Source organism: Pezoporus occidentalis, unplaced genomic scaffold, assembly GCF_034315485.1.
Source record: "Pezoporus occidentalis ecotype Australia unplaced genomic scaffold, CSIRO_AGI_Poc_V1 ctg3, whole genome shotgun sequence".
Classification (NCBI taxonomy): Eukaryota; Metazoa; Chordata; class Aves; order Psittaciformes; family Psittacidae; genus Pezoporus; species Pezoporus occidentalis.
This window is the reverse complement of record NW_026914940.1, coordinates 9,728,670-9,749,601: the sequence shown is the minus strand read 5'-3', so window position 1 is coordinate 9,749,601 and position 20,932 is coordinate 9,728,670. Positions and strand designations below refer to the sequence as shown.

Here is a 20,932-nt window from a genome sequence, read left to right as displayed (position 1 = left end):
TAGCTATTGCCTATTGAGCAGATGATGGTCTGGCCTTGTACAGATTATTCTTCCTCTTTCTTTGGAGCAAGACTTAGATTTTGATTTGACACGTGAAGTTGGTGAAAACATCAATTGTTTTGTGTCTGATGCATCCATCATGAGAAATCATTAGTTTTTAGAAAGCTGGAAAAAAACCCACCCCATTCCAAAAGCAAAGAAAAGCAAGAAAGGTTCTAAAAGATACTATAAATCTTTTATTTCTTTTTAGTTACTATGTGATGCCCTTCATTTTGAAGGAAATGGTACAATCAATGATCTGTACTTCTTTCTCAGGAAAAGAAGATATTTGCACTAACAATTCAACATTTACTGACAAAAGACAGCGTACAGAAAATGTTCATGGTGGGGAAATAAAATCATATTCTGTGATTACACTTGTTATTGTGGATGATTCCATGAAGTGTTACAATGTCAGGAATTTCAAGTGTGCTTTTAAAGAAAGCTTCTAATTCAATATTAACGCAAAAGAACCCTCTAAACCACTGGTGTTTGAAGCCACCCCGATTTCTTCCTATCCGGTTTTAAAACAAAAAGTCTAATCTGAAAGTCTAAGCCCATTATACAATACACCCGGCCTTATCACTGCACACTGATTTATAAGAGTAGTCAACATGTACTGAATTAACAGTAGATTTCTTACAAATAGAAACTGCTGTTGGAAACAGTGTATTTCTTACCTCTACTTAGTTACTATTCTCTGATCAGTTATACAAAATCAAAGTTTTGCTTTCAAAAAAACAATATTTGTTCCTACATGGCTGTTAGAATGATGGTTGGTGCTGTTACTTGTCAGAAAAGCACAGGTGGGAAAGCACTTGACAACACATTTCACACACCCAAGGACACACCTTTGGTAAAACTTAACCAAAGGAGAAGAGAAAAAGAAAACCACTGTTACATTCAAAATCAGAAATATATTCATCACATAATATTACCTACGTTGCTACTGAGAGTGGAATTTTGAATTTAAATGAACAAAACTTAAGAAGTTTGCCTAGGGTTTTATTTATACAAAACAATTCCATAGTCTAGGGTCCTTCAGTCTGAAGAATGTATTTTTCCAAGTAAGAAAATATAGGGCTTGAATTAGCTTTTTGGGTATTTTCCCTGCCTACCCTACAACTGTCTACTCTGCTGGTCAGGTGAGCTCTAGAGCATTGCTGTAATCAAATATTTTGCATTCACACAGAATCAGGGATAACTTGAAACAGTCTTCAGTTTATGTCCTTGTTCACTGCCATGGAAGGTGAATGTCTGAATTGTGTTTTTAAAATTACTCAATCAAGGGATAATTGTAGGTTTTACTATAAAGCATTTTCCAAGACATTATTTGCATCAAACACACCGATACTCTGGGGAAATAAGACTGCTCATCTACATTTCCTAGCTGGAGCTACATTTACACATCTGGGGCTCAGTCTTGCCAGCCTTAACATGTGCGTAATGATAGTCACAGCAGTCATCCTATCAGTAGCAGTAGGTATGCCGAAATGAGTAAATTCATACAGAAGATTTAAGTGTTTGCACAGTCAAAGGGCTTTTAAAACAAACGATATTAACTTTAAATGTTAAAAACGCAAGGGAAATTTCAAGACAAAGATACCAGAGAACATTCTGCAGCACGATCACCAGCTTAGTTTACAACTGCTGTGCAGTACAATCCTCACTGAATCAGTGCAGCTCCTGGATTTCCAGTGGGAAACTGAGGCCAAAGTTTGGGCTAGATGCCACGAGCTGTGTTTGGACAAGAGGCCCTTTGAGAAACAGCTTTCACAGCACTGCTTGTTCTCCCCTGGTCATTATGCAACCTCAGATCCTCCACGCTCCCACCAGAGACCTCAGATTGAAATTCCAGGCCCTTATTCACAAAGAAAAGTAAATACACACTTAACTTCAAGCACATGAATAGTCTTACTATTGGCAAGTGGCTCAAGGTAGGGTCTATTCACAACTTCAAACTTCAATATAGGCTTAGGACCTTTGCTGAACCAGAAGTTCTGCAGAAGGATCACACCTGAATTTCTATATGTTAAAGAAGAAGCTGCAGAGAAGAACACTTTTATCTATTCTTCTCTCCTCTCTTTTGTGATCTACAAAAACGTCTTGAAGTATACACATACATAAAAAAGTCTGTTTTCCTGGGAGATCTGTTTCTTTAAAATCAAGCTCTAGATTTCCCAGCCCTGTCTGCAGACAGTAACTGAGTAAAGTACAGCAAAGACAAGAAATGAAGGAGTTGTGATGTGCTTCTACAGCAATTCCTGTTCTCCCATCCAGCTCATTACAGGTCCATGGCTTAAAAAGTAGACTGCTTAGAAATGTTTGCAGTGGTGTTCAGTAGCACCTATTAAATAACAGTGCCTGGGGCAGGGAAAATGGACCCGCCTGTTAAAGATTAAACAGTTGCATCTTTATCTGCTGGAATAAGAAATCCCTGTATGGAGGTAGCCTTCTTCCAAATTAAATAAAATATTCCAGGCTTTCCCCTCCTCCTTCTACACAGAATGGAATGCCAGGAGACAGAATAAATTCCCAAAAACAGCTTGCAGAGAAATCCAAAGATTCCAAATATCTATGCTTTAAATACTGAACACCTGTATCCCAGGTGTTAGAGGAGCATACAGGTTTTATAACACAGCAGAACGCATGCCAGACTCCACTATGCTGTGAGGCAAGCTTCCCCCTTCATTCTCCATCCTCAGAAGGCAATGCAAGCTCTGGGATTCTTTGCTAAGGCCTTATGCCTGTGTGGGAATTTATCCCCAAAGGCATGACTGGTACAGAGAAGCACTAAGATCAGTACCAGACATGATTTCAGCTGGTTAAAGAAGCTTTGCTCTCCATTCCCAGGCAGATTTGGTCCTTTTTCATTTTATTAAGCAAAACTGGGGGGTAAAAAAAAAAAGAACAGAAGACAAAGCCAGACTATGCAGGGTATCTCAGAAGAGAAATAGCTACGTGTCATAGTTCTGATGTTTCAGACACAAGGGAAAAATATTTTCACAACTAGTTTACTGTTTAGTACCCTGTAGATACATAATATTTGACATTTATAGCAGTTTCTATACTTTATGACCTAGAATATACTTTAGATCACTAATGAAAAATAAACCCATTCAGAGGACTGGAAAATAATGTGCATAACAATTTACTTTCAAATGAAAGGTTATGAAGGGATTTTTTTTTTTAACTTTCAAAAATATCTGTAAGAAAATATTATTTTACATACCTATATTACACAGTGAAATAAACTTTGTTATGTACAAGGTTTCAGTATGAAAGAAACCAACGCCAGACATTTACTCATGGTCTAGATAATCTGTTGTCTCTTACCAGTCAGTACAACAGAGACTCTCCTTCACTCTTTTTCAGACTATTTCAGTGATCATTTCAACTTTTAGCTTCAACTTAGAACTACTTACCAGTAGTTCTATAAAACCTGTGTGCATCCACATATTAACCCTATTACATTTAGATATGGGCAGCTACGCTATCAAAGCAAGGTTGTACATCTGCTTGGCAACCACAGTAACTTGAGTATAACTCAGTTGCATATTGGAGGAAAAAAAACAGTGCAGACACCTGAGCTATAGCATTCTAAGGGAGTTTGGTGCTAAACTCTCCTTTGTATTTGGGTATTTCACAGCGCAAAAATGAGAGCACAGGAGTCATTAAGGAAATAGTATATGGTGTATTTCATAACCCTAAAACTTATTTTCCCTCCTGAAGCGAGGATGAAGTAGTCTTTCACAGCTTTTTCCTAGTTTGTGTATTTTAGGCAGAAAATACACCACCACAATCTATTTGGATCACGTTGGCAAAATTGCTTCATATAGCCTTAACTTATCAAAAGCTGGTATCTACCTATTCTTAAGCGACAAACTTTGCTCCCATCTGAGGAGTGGAAAGGACACAGAGTACTTTGCTATTTGTGGTGTAACTGTAAACAACTGCAGGGAAGACCATATTAACTATGCTTCAAGTTTACATCAGACTGTTGCCATTATTTAAAGGAACTGAAGCTTATCTTCAAGTTCACCTCATCGCTATTGTGCTTTAAGGGGAAAGAATTTTGCACTACAAACTGTCTCCAAATCTGTGTTTGCTCACACACTTCAGATTCCAGGACAAAGATCTGACAGTGCTGCCTGTGCAGGAGATCAGTTCAACAGCTGAAAACAAGTTCAGGGAATATTCAAGGCAGACAGCACCGCATCTCCCTCCTCTCCTGTTTAATGAGGACTTGCACAACAACTTTGGAGGCATGTCCTCTCCTTTGCTCTAATGCTATAGCTCAGCTGCATACCATAAATAATAGCAAAAAAGGAAACATGAAAGCCCTAATGAAAAGGAAATTGCTTTGTGGTAAGGAAGGAAAAAAGGAACACCCAAACCCCCTGCCTGTGGTGCCTTCCAGCCTGTGCTCCATCCCATGACTTCCCATCTCAGCTGGGTTTACTGTGCTGCAGAATCTGCAACATGCCCACAGTCAAGAGCTCCCAGCCAAGAGGCCACACTCTCAAGGGACAGCTTACTCAAGACATACTCTTGCACATGAGCAACCAGCTTCTGCTGCCTCGATGTGTACCACAGACATGACCAGGAGCTCTCCCATTTGCTTTAGGAAAACCAAGCAGCCTATACAAGCCCTGGCACAGCTCAGTATCTGCTTGAAAGAGTTCCAGCACAGACCAGCATGCAGACTCCTCCTTAATCAGCATCCCCTGGGACCAGTCAGTAAGAAATACATATTCTAGCCTCAACACCACACACTAATAGCAACGGAGGAGGTCCCACAGCCCACCTGCAAGTTTCTATCAGTTAAGAAGGCACCAGGCATGTCAAACCCAGTTCATTAACATTGGTGGAGATTTCTGCCTTACACCTTCTGGGCTACCTATCCATGTAACCTTGCACCAGACAAGCAAGCAGCTTGTTGCAATACCAATGGGAGCCACAACTGAACAGAAGCAGGGGCAGATAAAGGAAAACAATACCCTCATGCTTCTCACCTACCAACTCAGAGCTACATGGACATGTCCTGAAAGTAGCTGGCTCCTTCTTAATAGTATTAAATACTCTTAACATCTGCTGATAAGTAGATGTCAAAGGCATTTAATATCTTACAGAGTCAGGCCTACTGGCAGATGGCTGAGGGAAAGGCTATGCACAGAAAGGGCAGAAAGGAAGGGAAAGAACTGGGAGCAGAGAGGTGTAGAATTGCCCTGAGTTTTATCCTCTACAAATAAGTCAGGGGTTTTATCATCAAGCACTGAAGGAGTTAAGCACTAAAGCACAGACACGTAATCAGCTTTCCCCCTTCCTTTCACATGTGATTGGAATGAAGCTGCACCGAAGCAGCCCAAAGGGCTTATAACAGCTCAATTTCGCAGCCTTCAGCTTTAATCCCCATCACCCAGGCTAAGCACCATGGTGGTGTGGGGCTGCTACTCCACAGCAGTCTGAGCACCTGGATGATGATGGTCTTCATCCTCCTCTTCCTCCTCCTCTGCAGCCTGTAGATGGCTGGAGAGCTCCTGGATCACAGCAGCTCTACCAATCTGATCATTTCTCCTCTTCTCCATAATCAGATCCTCCAGGCTCTGGAACTCCAGCGTGTGGCTGCGCTTGTCACCCAGCCGGATCTGCAGTCGGTAGGGCTGCTTGCCTATGCGCAGCTCCCCACCGATTTTAAACTCCCGCTTGCCATACCGGCACCAGGCAGCAAAGCACTCAGAGTTTCTCCAACTCAAGTCCCGGTCCTTGCAACCCACCTGCTCCAGGGCATTGCGTACCACCACGGCCGGGCTGAGGGGTTTGTAGCGGTACAACTGGTTGGCAATGCGGCCCCGTCTGCCCTGGCTGGCGTCGGTGAGGAAGCTGTTCACCACCTCCAGCCTGTGCAGATGCACAACTTGAAAATCTCCAACATAAACCACCCAGTGAGGGTACTGGGCCTGGCACACAAACTCCACCAGGTCACCCGGTTTGCACCTATTCAGCAGGTTCTCCGGGGTGTAGGTGCTCAGATGCCCCCCACCTCCTTCATCACCCTCCTCTGGCAGCGTGTCCTCCTCTGCAAAGCTCTTCTGGTAAATACACTCATCCCGGTAATAGACTGAGCACTCCACCTCATGCAGCTGGGGGTCATAGGGCTGCAGGGCTGGGTGCTCACCCCCCAGGTCGTGCACTGAATCCTGCTGCTGCTCCAGCTCATCATCATCATTCGAAAAGATGTAGGAGACCCCGATCCTGGGCCCTTCATCTCTGTCCATACCTGTCGGGTCGGCCGTGGGAACTTCCTTGTAGTTCAGATGGGTCAGCTTCTCCACCTGGTTCCCCATGCCCGCTGCAACGACAGACACACAGCGGGACCATGAAGGCAGGCGTTAGGTGGCAAACCACGGCTCCCCCTCCACACACGCACACACCCGGGTCTCCCCGCTGCACCGCAACCCCTGCGGGAGCCCCTCGGGGCGGCAGGAGGTGCGCACCGCCCTACCTGCGCGGAGGAAGGCGCGGCGGCAGCGAGGAGGAGGAAGAGGAAGAGGAAGGCGCAGGAGCCGCGGGAAAGCGGGCAGGCTCCGAGCCACCTGTTAGAGGGGGGCTGCGAGCGCCGCGGGAGGGCTGGAGGGGCGCGTTGGGGATGGCTGCGCTGCACCGAGCCGGGCTGCCGCCTCCCCCCGCGCCCTCCCCGGCACCGGGCGGCTGCAAACTTACCCGGCGGGGACGGCTGCGCGGCGCCGGGTGCAGCCCTAGGGTGAGCGGGCGGCGGTGCGGAGGCTGGGGCTGGGTGCACGGCGCGCTTGGATCGCGATCATGGCTCCGACCCGGCGCGGCTCCGCGCTCCCCGCGCAGCAGCAGCGCCCGCGCGCCGCGCCGCCGGCACCGGGGCTGTGCATAAGCACCGGAGAGGCACGGCCGAGGGGAGGGAGGCTGGATCCGGCTGCGGACGCCCCGGCGAGCGAGCAGCCCCCAGCATTTAAAGAGGCAGCTCTTTTTTTTTCTTTTCCTTTTTTTTTTTTCCTCTCCCGCCTCCCCTCCCCTCCCCTTCCCTTCCACCCCTTTCCCTTCCCTCCTTTCCGCGCCTCTCTCCCTTTCCTCTCCCCTACATGCCAAGCGCCGCGCTCCCCGCCGAGGCCGGTGTGCAGGCGGAGATCGGACGCCGAGGGTCTCCGCGGCGCTTGGCAGCGGGTGTGCAGCACGCTCCAGCACTAACTCGCTCACACGCGGCCCCTTTAAGGGACCGGTGCCACGAGGGAGCCCAACCCGCCAGTTTGGCCAGGGGGGAGTAACCGAGAGCCGGAGTTTGGCCGGGACGGCGCGGAGAGGCGATGCGGCGGCTCCGTGCGGGGCTGTGGGAATCCCCCCGCTGCAACCCCGGGGCGCGGAGCGGCGCGGAGCTCCCACGGGAACGGCGCCCGCCCCGCAGCCCCTTTCCGGGAGGGCGGGAGGTGCCTCTGGGGGCCACAAACAATAGCAGGGAAGTTGTAAAGGGAACAAGAACCGACGAGCCCGGCTCTCCTGCGCTGATTCAGTGCCTTCCATTCCTCCACGAGCGGAGTGCGCAATTAGTTTTGTTAATTTTTTTCCTTCCTGACTCTAAGAGATCGCTCTCTTTTTCAATATAGAAGATGATGATTCTTCCCCCCCCCCCCGGAAAGGCATTATCAGAACTGGTGGGAATATTTTCCTTTCTGTGTTTTGCAGAACGCAAACCAGTATTCTGCTTTTTCATTAATGCCTACTTAGCCAGCTAGGTGGGTTTATTGTTCGTACTATTTTAACAAGCACTGGTAAATGCCTGCTGGTAAAAGAGACTACAGAGATAATTTATGGGAGCTGGGAGTAACGTCTTTAATTTTGTCTCATGTATTCCCTTTGTCTGTTGTCTTGTAATTTATAAACCCAACTGCACACTGCTGTTTTGAGGCGAGTGAAGGAACAAATGTCATGTTACTGGGGTGCTGAGCGCTGCCTACAGACTCAAAGGGTACCATTTCCATCAGATTATACGCCTCTGTGGTTTTGAATATAGACCTACCCTTTGGGGTAGAAAGAATTGCTGCTGCTGGGGCTGGAGAACCGTGCACCCTCCTCTGCCTGGGACAGTACGGCAGACACAAGCAATTGCAGCAGGTGACAGGCAGCCAGACCAGGCTGTTTTCAGTTCACCTGGTGACTCTGTCTATAGGAGCATTTTAGAAGGCTGAAAAGCATGCCAGGAGTATGCTTTTGAAATGAATCTCCCAAACACCCACCTCCAACACACACACAGAGTGTTCAGTTTGCATCCCAATGTGGTTTCAAACAGTGCTTACAGCTTCCTTTCACATTCAGCTAGATGTGCTCCAGGTGCAGGATTGGACCAAGGCTAGTTGAGCAAAACTCCAAAATGTGTTTAATGTAGGTTTTTCAGCACTCTACAGTTCACTCTATAGTTCCTTTATAGCTGCTGTTGGACAAAAGAGGACCCCGCTTCATAGTCAGAGCTTTGTGAAATTGTCCCAGTAATCCATGGGCATGTGTAAAGGTGTGAATATCCTAAAAGTAAGAGCTAGACTGAGCATAGCAGTGAATTTTTCATGTTCTCCCATTTGTAGCAGAAGCCATGTCCCAGCACCATACCTTACTATTGTTGGAGCCATTATGTTTCTCGACTAAAGCAGTCTGGCAGTGTGGTGTCAAAGGCCAAGCTTCTTTTAGAATCTGCTGCAATGTATAGAAAGTTGTGTCTGTGCAGGAGTAGAAAACTCCCTCACTCTGTGTGCATGCACATCCACACATACTTGCAGCTCGCTGTCTTGTTCTCTTACTTTTTCCTGTCTGTTGCAGTTCACCCCAGTGCCTAATTTTTTGCACCTTCTCAGCTGCTTTTGATTTGTGATCTCTCTGAGTTTTCTTTCAATGTCTGGTCTTCAGAATCCCCATTCTCTGACCGATCTGCTGCTTTCTAGGATCAGAAACTATTGGTGAGTATTGCTGTGTCATAGAACACATCCATAATGGCATACTGCCCATTCAGATAAGGCCTTGGGTGGAAAATCCACAAAGAACTTACAGTGCCTAAAATGGTGATACTTAAAACTTCTGCATGCTTAACCTCTAAGACCCAAAGCAGCGTCACAGGCACAAGGGAAGGGGCTGGTGGCAGTGACATGCTATCCTAGTGACTGTGCTTTTCAAAAGAGCCGTGACCTCTTGCATAGCTTTCTAAAACCAAAAAGGACTTTGGTGCTTATCTGCTAAAGATAACACAGTCTGTGGGTATGGAGTTGGGGGAGGAATGGTTGCGCAGTTGCTGAGCTGGGGTCCCAAACTGCAGCAGGGCAGAGTGACATACCTCTGACCTTGCTATTGGAGGCTCCTCAGTTAGGTGACTTCTTGCTCAGTCTGCTGGCATTTGTTATCTGGTTTTGAGATACTCAGCTCTGTGCACTTGTGTTACAGAACCAGTAAATTGACACTAAATGAAATTTATTATTCCAACTCGGTAAAAGCTCCACCAACATTAACTACATATTCAGGATGTCACTTGGATTTGTCTCTACACTGCGGAATCCTAAACTTCATGGCCAGTGATCCAACATTCACAGTCACTCACCTGAAAAAAAGGAGGGCTCAACCTCAAGGAGTTCCCTTGGATGACATCTGGACCCAAGGGGAGAGTTCCTGACTGCAGGAGCTGCTTTGAGGAGGACTGACTACAGGTGGCTGCCCAAGGGGCTCCATTGCTGCCCTGCTCATATCTGAGCTGTGGTCAGATATGGACATGTACCCCCATAGGCTCAGGACCCAAATTCCTTCCTCTGCACCTGCTAGCCACCACCCTATGGCTATATAGTCCATTGATGTATACAGAACACAGAGGGGACTCTACCTCTTGGCTTAGAGACTGTGGACCATCTATAGAACAAGTACATTTATTATTAGTCTATCTGACTCTAGCTGGTACAATCCAGGAACCTCTGTGGTGCTACTTCTGGTTGCTTTAAACTTAAGCTCTTTATTTTTGAGAATTGAGGTGTCAAAGTTATATTGTTGCCCCAATGCTATATCATCTTCTTGTTCCAAAGCTGTCTTATGTTTAGTGTTAATACAGGTCTTGTATCCAGAGATTAAAAGGGTGATACTGATTTGAAATCACAGTTTGTCCTTGTGTTCCCATTATTATTGTCATTAAAAAAGTATCTGCTATGAGAAGAAATAAGTCTGCTTGTTATACATTTGTATTTTTTCCTTAGCAGTGCTTCTGAGTAAGACAAGGTTTAGTGTTTTGTAAGCATGTTGTGTTTCACAGGTATTCAGCCAGTTGATGGCTATGACACCCTTGAATTATTTAATAGCTTCCATTTCTTTTTTCAGTAGAGTTTTATGAGAACGGAGGTAAACTATGCTCCATTTGGCATGTAAGCACTCTACATCATAAACCTAGCAAAGCAAAGTGCTTAAACACCATGGTGGAATTAGGGCAGTGGAGGAATAAACCACTTCCTAGTGAAGTCCATGGGTGCTCTTCCAGAGAGTTCTGTAGAAACTAGTCATGCCCTTAATAGAGGGAGGTGTGTGACCTGATGGATGTGTCCTTGAGAGAGGGTGTCCTTCCACTGCAGCCATAGTTGAGTCCATCATGGAAATTTGGATTCAGGATTGTAACATTTCATTTGTTCCCTCTTTGGCCTCCAGTGGAAACTGCATTCCTGAATCAGGCACCAAGTTCCTGTAAAGCTAGGAATGACACTAAAATCAGATACATCAAACCTGGCATGCCTGAGGTAGCTGGTGGGGAATAGGACAGAGTTAGCATCCTGACAGCCATTGGAATCCGGCACTTCCTTTCATTCATCGTGTTCACAGCCTAATACTCTCCCAAGGTTAAGTACTTTAATGAGATTGGCTGTTTCTCACACACAAGAGGAAATGGTGCCACATCAGTTAATAAAAAGCATTAATATTTCAGATTGCTTCCTTGGGGTATGAAAGACCAAGGTTGAAGTCTCTCATCTTACTGAAGGAACTTGAACTGATATCTCCCAGAAGAGTACTGAAAGCCACCAGACTGTAGGCTATTTTGGAGCAAGTCAAGCTCTCTCTGTCCCACTGAAGCTGCTCTGCTTTGTATGGGCTCATTAAATACCCATTCAGTCAGCTGGGAAAAAGAGAAAAGTATGACAATGGCTCTTAGATGCAAGAAGGAGTTGAGAGTGCTTTGAGGTCCTTTCTAACAGCTATTCAGATATCTCACGATCATGCAATATCTTCAGGAGTAATTCAGTCAGAACCACCAGAAAGATCTGAAAGTTTTGCTTTCAGAACATGCTCATGGAAGAGCTTTGTTCGCGTTTTCTCAGGAGCAGGCTGGGGCTCTGGGCCTCATATCCTGCATGACTGGTGTAACCCAGATGCTACTACGTATCAGCTCCTCTGGGTTTCTGTTGCCTTAGAGCCATGCTGATAACCTCTGCTGGAGCCTGGGCAGGGCGCAACTAGTTTGTGACTTTGGGCGTATGTGTGAAATGAGTGTGGAGCTGTCACTGCTTGCTGGCTCTGCTTGTACCTCCAGGAGAAATATTGGGAATTCAGATAGCCATAAAATTTATGCATCTCAAAATGCTGAAAAATGAATCTTGGTATTTCTAAAACTTGAGATTCATGATATTCTGACAGGAGAGATATAATGAGCCTCTGGTGTCAGGAAGATTTTATCTGCATTTAGCCTATAGACCTTTAATAACACAAAGAGATTGACATCTATGTGCTTCTAAACATATGACCTTTGGTATTCGGTATAGCATAGCATGGCCCACTATATATTCAAGACCTGAAAGTGAAGCAAGCTGCCGATCAGAGAGAGACCCACATGTTGAGAACCAAGAGGGGAAATTCTAAGTGCCTTGTTTATCACATCAGCAAACTCAGTTTGTCCTAAAACTCTCGCTGGAAGCTTATGGTTCTGTTAACTACTTTCAACATTGTAATTTGTGACTAAATGTGATCTGTTGCAAAATAAATTGCTGAGATTGCCGAAGCCACAGAGTTTTTGACTGAGACATTCAAGCAGTATCTCAGAAGAAGCTCTTCCACTGTGAGATTTTAATTGGTGCATTCCAGCAAATGAAAATGAAGTAATTCATATGTCAGTAGAGGCCTGGATTCTTAGGAATTGCTATCAAACTGCCTTAAGCAGCAGGCAAAGCTTGATTAAAATGCAGTCTTTTTTTTTTCCTCCCCCAGAAAATAGCAACTGTATTTCAAACATAACAAGGAAGGAGGTACTGCACATGCATCTTTCCAGCATGAGAACTGCTAGCCTCTTGCATCTCTTATCCCTCTCCCACACTGAGCTTCTATACCAGAAGCTCCTCCTTTAATGTGTCTTAGCACATCAATGAACTGCTGGCTGCCTTGGTAGCACAGCACGTCCTTCTGTATGCAGCTAGGAAAGGGTGGGACTGCTGCATTCAGTAGAGAAACTTGAGATGATTGCTCCTGGTGTGCAATACCTAAGCAGAAACCATTAGTAAAGGGAAGGAGTCTTTCCTTTGGCTGTTGCCATGCTGCTAATAAAACAGTTGAATATTGAAAGTAACAAACATCACTCCTTCCAGCAAATCTATGATGTAACTACAGGTTGCCCAGAGAAGCTGTGGCTGCCCCATCCACGGCAGTGTTTAAGGTGAGGTTGGATGGTGGTTGGAACAACCTGGTCTAGTGGAAGGTGTCCCTGCCCATGGCAGGGGGGTGGAACTGGATGAGCTTTAAGGTCCCTTTGAACCCAAACCATTCTGGGATTCTGTGAATATGTGCTCATGCCTCCATTTTAAATTGGTAGGAACAGAGGAACCACCGAGCAAAGTGTCCCCTTCTGTGACACTGGTGGTGTCTGTGCCAGATTATGAGGTTGGTCATGACAGAACATGTAGCGATGCACAAAGTGGTAACACATCTGTGAAGTCTGCTGTCTTTATCACTTCTTTGGATGCTTGCTGATTTGACCCAGAGGTACTGGCCACAGCTGCTCCCCACAACCATCTCTGCAGGCCCATGGCAGGGTAGAGGAGCAGGAGCTGGGAGGGTAATCAGCCTTGTCATTCACCCATTACATGATGAAACAGGTTAATGTCTTCCCCAGGCAATGGAAAGCAGCAGAGACACAATGCCTCAAACCACCTGCGAAAGTGATGTTTGAGGCTGGACCTGTTCCAAATCCAGCTGAGCAGCACTCATCCTTTGCTGGCCTGAGTTGCTGAGGCTGCAGTGCTGCAGGGGGAGGCACTGTGGGGTTTATACACAGCCATCTCCACTGGGGAAGACCTGGGGCTAACCTGGTTCCCCATGTGTGAGTGCAGGGTGGAAGGGAACAGTGCACAGCTTGTTCTCGGCTCTCACCTTGTGTCACAGTTGTTATTGTTTACAGCCCTCACCGCAGATGAATGCACAGAGTGAACCTGCATCTGCCCCGGGTATGTTGTGAGTGGCTCATGGGGCAGGGATTTGCTGAGCAAGACAGGGAGGGAACAGGCAGCTGAAGGATCTGCTCTGGGGCGTTAGCGTTGAGGCAGGGCTCGGGGAAGCTTGTGGGATGGAGTTGCATCAGTCTGAGGCAGCAACAAAGTTGGGTGAGAGCAGTATGACATCCTTGAGAGGTGGAGGAAATGGAATGGGAGGATCTATTCTTCCAGGTCTCTGGTCTCCATTTGTGGATAGAAGCTATTCCTACCTGTTACACTGAAGAGCTGCAAAGATAAATAAACCCATTAAGGTCCTGAGGTGCTCAGAGTGCCTGCTAACAAGGTCCATGGAGACAGAGAAGGAAATTGCTAGGTAGGTGCTGTTTTTCCAGGCAGTAGGAGTGTCTGAGTTTGAATCAGTGCTCAGGGAGGTTCTTAACTCTTTACCCAGGCTTGCCTCTGGACACAGCATACAGTACATGCCTGCAGCACACATGCCAAACACCTTCCCCGGCTGCAAGCATCCTTCTCCCATAACTCACCAGTGATGCTGCCGAGACCTTGGAGGCCACAGGGGACCAGCCCAGCTAAGGCAGGCTGAAGCCACTTCTGTGGATTCGTTCCTGCCTGCAACCAAGAACCATTTTCTACCTTGTTTAAGTGCACACCTGGAGACAACCTGCTCAGCTTCACAGCAAATAGCAGGTACTTCTGCCCCTTTGCAGTAGGCACATGAGCATCATGAAATGCCACTGTGCTGAGCATACAGAAATGCCGCTGTACTTCTTGTTTCAGAGTGCATCAGTATTACCCTTGACTTCTACTAAGCCCTTTTTGTTAGTACCTGTGGGAGGAGAGCAAGGAGCAGATGGTTATTCCTTCAATCCTGTGAACTAGTTAGATGAAAATCGTATTCCTAGTAGAATCTACTGTCAAGGAAGCTTCTGGCCTGTTGAATGGCGCTGCTGGGTTGGGTTTATAAAGTGCTCTGTGGATAATGATGTGTGTACTCATAATAATGACTTTAATTCCTGTTAGAACTGACAACTGTATGTGTTTGGCTTTCTGAAGACAGATGTTCTCCTGCTTGGTTATGTGGGTTGATTCCACCTGGGGAAATAGGGAAAGAAGGCATCATGAAGCAATGTGCTGTTCATTGCTCTTTCATTTTCTCTCCCTCTCCTCTTTCCTGCCCTGGGCTGTCTGCTAGGCAGGAGTCTGACCCATCACATCAGCTGCTTCAGGGAAGCCCCTTGGCCATTCCAGCTTATCCTCCTCCACTGGCTGTGAGAGCAGAGGGGCAGGGCAGGGCTCTGAACACATCTCAGCTCAGCAGCACACAAAGCAGCGTGATGATGCTTTCTGTCTTCACATGTGAGACCAGCTGCAGACTGGCCTTGACACTCATTCTTACAGGCAGTGCTTAATTTCAGACAGTCCCTGTGTATGTTAAAGTTGTCAGCTCCACACCAAATCCCTTTTCGTGTCTCTTTCTGTGCAGCATGGTGTTCTCTTGCTCTAAGTGTTTTATGGTTCCACATGAAGGAGATAACAGCATGAGCAAAGCTGTGGGTAAAGATAAATCATCTGCAGGGGGAAATATGAGCACTCTTTTTTGGAAAACAGCAAGGCCACAGTGCCAAGGGACCAAAGCACTTTCTGTATAAGTGTCTGCAACAATCTGCTTAAATCTCCACTGCCTCAAATCCAAAGTGATTTCAATGTTAAACCATTTTTCGGTGCAGCTTTTGTACTAGAATAAGCAGTATAAAGGCACTGTTCTAAGGAAGATGCAGATTCCTACTTTTCACGTGAAATGTCCTTCATTTGTTGTTATAAACTAAATTTAATTTATAGTTAAGTTGAAGGAAAGACTGCAACAGGCTTTAAGTGAAAATGAGTGAAGTTGTGAATGCCTTGTGCTTTTCTAGGAATGCTCAACTCAACAGTCTAATTCTACTGAATTCTACTGGGTGTTCTCTCTTTGTTGCATTTCAGAAGCAGGACAGTGTTATTTTGCTGGTATAGACTTAAAGATCGGGACAAACAATTACTATAGCTGTGCCATTTCTTTGTTCAAAGGTCTAACAGTAAAATCTAGGTGAAGGTAATGTCTTCAGGATTAGATGTCATCAACTGTAGTTTAGTTACAACAGGGAAAATGAGAAATCAGTCTGATTTTGGTGCTCTAGAGAGGTGCCTCCATGGCTGTGTGACACGGGGCAGTTTTGTGTATTAATGAAATTCAGCAAGATTCACAAGTCCTGTGAAACATCACTCATTTTTCTTCTTACTTTTTCTTTTTCCCCATTTCACTCTTCACCCGTGAGGAACTCTGCCCCAGTTTGTGGCCTTTTAGAGTCTCAGTTGCATCTTCTTCCATAAGCATGAAAACGAAACATTGCCAGTTCTGGGTTTGCAGTGCAGACTAATTAAAATCTTATAATAGCCATATTTCGAACATGTCCAGCTGCATCCTGGCTATAATAATAGTAGCATAGCCAGCAGGTCCAGTGAGATGATCTTTCCCCTCTGTTCAGCACTTGTGAGATTGTATCTGGAGTGCTGCTTCAGTTTTGGGCTCTCCAATGCGAGGACAGTGACAGAGCCAACAGATGTAAGTTGGAATATGGAAAATCCCATTTTAAATATTAAGGTGTTGGGGTTTTTTTACCAAGAGGGTGGTCAAATACTGGAATGAGTTGCCCAGAGACGCTGTGTAATCTCCACCTTTAGAAGTGTTAGAGACTGTATTGGACACATCCCCAAGAAACTTGATCTAAGTAGACCTGTTTTGCACAGAGCATTGGATTAAATGACCTCTCAAGGTGTCTTTCAGCCCAAATTATGATTCTGTGGTTCTCACAGGACACAGTAGATCTGATTATTAATAACACTAGATCCAGTGAATCCACTTTACAGCTTCCTTCAACTCCATCCTGGAGTCTGATTCAGGGAGAACTAGATAAAATCTGTTTGGTTTGACACTCCATAAAGAGATAAAACCCCTTGAGGCTCTCCTTGCTTAAATACTTGAGTTCTGATTTTCCTGGACTTCAAAGGTAGAAACACTTTTCTGCCTGGAAATGTCTCTGTCTATGGAGGCCTGAGAAAATAACTTTTCTTATCCTTGAAGATATACCAGTCATCTGAAGAGGTGACAAAGCACAGAGCTGCTTCCCTGAGTCTCCCCAAGGTGTATGTATTTTGTAGGACTGTGTGTGCACTCTGTCCCTGGTGAATAGTACCCTCTTAGTTTGCAGTGATACCCAGGGGACCTTGTCACTGCCCCATGGTGGGACTGACAGGCTCAAGCAGTGATTGCTCTTCTTTTGGTCAAGGGTTTCATGAATTCTCTTCCCCATTAGAAATTGTGACATACTGATGGACTGAAGTCTGAAACCCAGGCTCAGCACAGTGCTAAAATGACTGCAGCATTAGGTTTTATGAAAGATACGCATTACAGATACCAAATAACTGCATACCTTATGGCCAGAGGTTGCCTCCATTCTTTACTGATCTAAACAGGATTGTGAGAAGATGCTACTCTTGTAAGCAAGGCTGTGAGAGCTCAGCTCTCAAGGGATATGGTTGCTTTGGTACTTCTGGATTCAGTGCTTGTAAGGAAGGGCAATTGGGTGTTGTCTTCCATGCTGGAATGAAGTCACTGAGTGCCCTGCATGTCCAGGGTCCTTTAGCTCTCTTGAAGCTAGCCTTATTCATTCCCCAAAAGAGGCTTTGAAAATTTGATTACTTAGGTTTTAACTTTTCCAAAAAGGTTTCTCTGTTAAAGGCTTCGGGTTGGAAATACCAAACCCTGTCGTTGCTAAGATTAAGGTATTTGTTTCTTAGAAATGGCTTATAAGCAGAGACCAGCACACGGATTATAGTTCCTTCTTTAGCCAAGTGGAGCGAAGGTGCTTCAAGTAAACTGTGCTTTCAGTAGGATCAGTTTTGCATGTGATTTTAATAATGGCTTTGGGGAAGGAGAGGTGAAATCTAAATTCCTACATTTGCAACTCCAGTGGAAAAGAACAGAAGAGCAGTACTTACCACTAACATATTGGAATTTAGGCTGTTTTAAATGCAGGCAGCAAAACCAGCTATGGTGTTTCAGTAAAAATTTAGATTGTGATTTATTTTTGCACAGTAATGAAAAAATGTGCTGTGATCAGATTTATGTGTTTTGTTTCTCTGGAACAGGATTTTTTTCCCATTTTATTTCTGGGTTTTTCCCCTGCCCCCAAACCAAGATTAATGTCATAAGTAAAATAAAATCAGACTAATTAACTCAGCCTTGGGAGGATTGTAAATACCTCTCAGGAAACAGAAGATTTTTTGCTGTTGCTAGACAATGACCTTAATGGTGACCTGGAAAGATCATGCTTGTAGTTTGTGAATGAAGTCAGTAACCGTGCTGTGGTACTTCTGGCCTTATTATGAAATACACATCACAGATTGTGTCTAATTGCACATGGTGGTTTTATGGTATCTGTAGCTACTGAGCCAAGACTCAGATGTCGGATATCAGCATTCTCGCTATAGCTAAATGCTGCTGCCATGTAATAGGTTCTGTTTATCTCTCCTCCAGCTTCCAAATTGCTGTGTCTTGGGTCAGTGCCCTAAGTTCATTTTTCTTAAATCCTGACCAATGTTATTAGCTTTCCCCTTTAAAAACCAGGATGAATTAGTTCTGCACTATCCCCCGTTCTGGGAAGCATGGCCCCAGCTTTTATCATCATCGCTGGGCTCACTTGTGCTAGTTTCAGCAGAAGGAGATTGGTGGAATTACTGCAGTAGGGGTTATCCAGTCTTTTGCTTAAATGAAGAGAGGAGTCTTCTGCTGGTTTTGGGATTGCTTTATTACTTTGGAAACCTGGCAGAAGGTAGAACTTTGTCTGTGGGGAATAGATCCATCCTCATTCACCCCAGCCTCAAATACATGTGCCTGGCATGAGCTCGAGATGTACTTACAAAGAGAATGTGCAATAAATAATGGATATTCATGTTCTGAAAAGTTCAAGGGTGCAGTGCTGATGCCTCAGGCAGTGTCACCATTAGGGTACTGACCTCAGTCCTCTCAGCCAGTCCTCCCTGTGCCTGCCTGATTCCAAACAAAACAGTCTGTTTCTCTAGTGCAAAACATCTCTTGTGGTTCCTGTACCTGGATGGAGCCTACTGTAATGGCCTCTGTCTGTCCCTCTCCCCTCTGACTTTTCCAGATCACACATGATGCCAACAAATAGCAATATTTTCACAAGGTCTTTCCACCACCCATACTGGAATAAGATACTGCTGAGAGCAAATGTGTGGTGCTCTGCCCCATGTCTGCTTTTCGGACAGTCACCACTGCCTATAGCCACTTTCTGTCTTTGCATACGTGGTGTCAGCTGCCAGGAAAAGGACTAAAGTGCTGAGCTCCTTTCTGAATTTTGTCTTCATGCAGCCCTGTGCTGCTCCCAGTTTCCAGTTTCATAACAGTTTTTGCAGTGTGTTTTGTTCCTCTCTCATGCATTTGGTACTGGCAGTAAAATGGGAGTTGTTCTCAATGTTTAGCATCGAGTCCTACATATGGAAGTGATTTATCAACAAGATTACAGGCTGGAGGCCTGTGGAAATTGGACTCTGAGGTCCCATAATTCTTTGGAAAATGCCAGCCATGGAAGGTTTTGCCTCCCAGTGGCTGTCCATTATTGATAGCCTTATTCAAATATTATGTTCAGATTGTAAACAATGACCAGTCTCTCAACTTTATACTTATAGAGGTGCAGCTAATTCAAGCCTTCATTATGACACTCACCTTTGTTCTTTCATGTCAGTCCCCTCTTCCTTTGCCCTCACAGTCTTTGTTTCTTTGAATTTATGCAAGAAAGGTGACATCTCGTCCCAAAACATTTTTCCGTTCGAAGTACTACCATAAGAAGTCATCATCACTAAGATATTCTCCTGGAAACGTGGAAACGTCAGTGCCCAGAACATTCCGACGTGACAGATGAGACAGGAACTTGGTACAGTTGCACAGTGCTATTGAATCTCCATATCATTTATAGCTTGTGCTCGGTGGCTGAGAGAAAAGGATGGTGTAATTCCCCTGGGACATTACTGGACCTATGGCAAGGGAAAGGAATAAAATTAGTACAAATGCCCAATGTAAGATACCCAGCCACTGGGTATTTCTTTCCAGGGAGGACTATTGGCTGCTTTAAGAACCATGCTCAATGGGGTAGTGGGGCTGTTCTTGAGCCTGACAGCAAGGAACAAAGTGGTATTTCCATCTCTCTGCCAGTGTTTTCCCCTGCTTTCTCTTACTTTCTCAGCTCCACACCAGAGCTTGCTGGCCCATGAACACTGGTGATACCCTTTGCTGATAGACAGCCAGCCCACTGAGGCAGAGGTCCTTAAACTCCCCTATGCAACATCAGAAGTCTTAGAGACGAAGTCAGCTGGAGGACCAAAGAAACTGAGAAACTCAAGATGTTTTTCCCATGACCCCATGAAGCTTGGAGAAGTGCCTGGCTAAATTTCTCTTTACCTTTATTGTTTTATATCCTTTTTTATCTGCCTGTGGGGGCATTGTCTCTTCCCCTGCGAAAATGAAGAACAGCAGGCACTGAACAAAATCAGAGTGGTTGATGATCATCTCAGTGAACTGCTTGGAGACTGCAATCAGTGGTCACAGTAAAGCTGGCAGGGAGGAAGGTATGGAGACTTCTGCGACAAGCTGTTACCTAGAAGCTAGAATAAAATATCTGAGAAGTCATCATGGGTAAAATTTACCCCTAACTGTGCCAGTCCCTTTTTAGACTGAAATTCTTTGATATCGAAATAGACGTCACAGGCTATCCATAAATATTTTGGAACCATGATATTTAGGAGGCTACTGTGATATAAATAAAAGCAATTCCGAGGGTCCTTGAGCAAGAAAGATTAGCAGAACTCCTACCGACTTCAGCAGGAACAAGTTTGGGCCTGGAGTTATTTGGCTCATAACTCTCCAGCAAGACTGAAATAAGAAAGGTCTGGGATTTTATTTTTGATCTAAGATTTTATTAATGTCCAACCTGGATGTTGTTTAATCTTTAAAACAAACACCAGCACTCAGAACACATCAATTGCTTGGATTCTGAGCCCTGTGTTACACTTATTCTTGGACAGGCAAATTACAATGAGAATAATCATTGTCAGAATACTAATGTTATGTAAACTAATGTAGAGATATTTATTCAATGGAATGCAATTACCAGCAATACACTATTTTCTGAACAGTATGACTGTAATCCAATTTAGGCTGTTTAACCCCTGGTGATTTGTTTCCTTTTGTGTTGTGATAGGCTGAAAACAGGCAGGATTGCTGGGGGCAGCAAAAGGGAGAGTAAGGGGAAATAGCACCACATGTAATCTGAGATCTTAATGACTAAATCTACATAACCACAGGGCTG

The 20,932-nt window shown here is 45.0% G+C and overlaps 1 protein-coding gene across 1 annotated transcript; it reads right to left on the bottom strand.

The window, feature by feature from the left end:
* Positions 1 to 213: 213 nt before the first annotated feature.
* LRATD2 (LRAT domain containing 2) lies at positions 214 to 6,985 on the bottom strand. The gene is made up of 2 exons (XM_062627023.1): positions 6,763 to 6,985; positions 214 to 6,391 (listed from the first exon to the last, which is right to left on the bottom strand). The coding sequence occupies exon 2, from the start codon at positions 6,384 to 6,386 to the stop codon at positions 5,490 to 5,492; it is 897 nt and encodes a 298-aa protein (XP_062483007.1). The 5' UTR covers positions 6,387 to 6,391; positions 6,763 to 6,985; the 3' UTR covers positions 214 to 5,489.
* Between the last annotated feature and the right edge of the window lie 13,947 nt (positions 6,986 to 20,932).

What these genes read in the sequence shown, in the direction of transcription:
- LRATD2 (XM_062627023.1), bottom strand. Translation starts at nt 6,386, where the DNA reads ATGGGGAACCAGGTGGAGAAGCTGACCCATCTGAACTACAAGGAAGTT.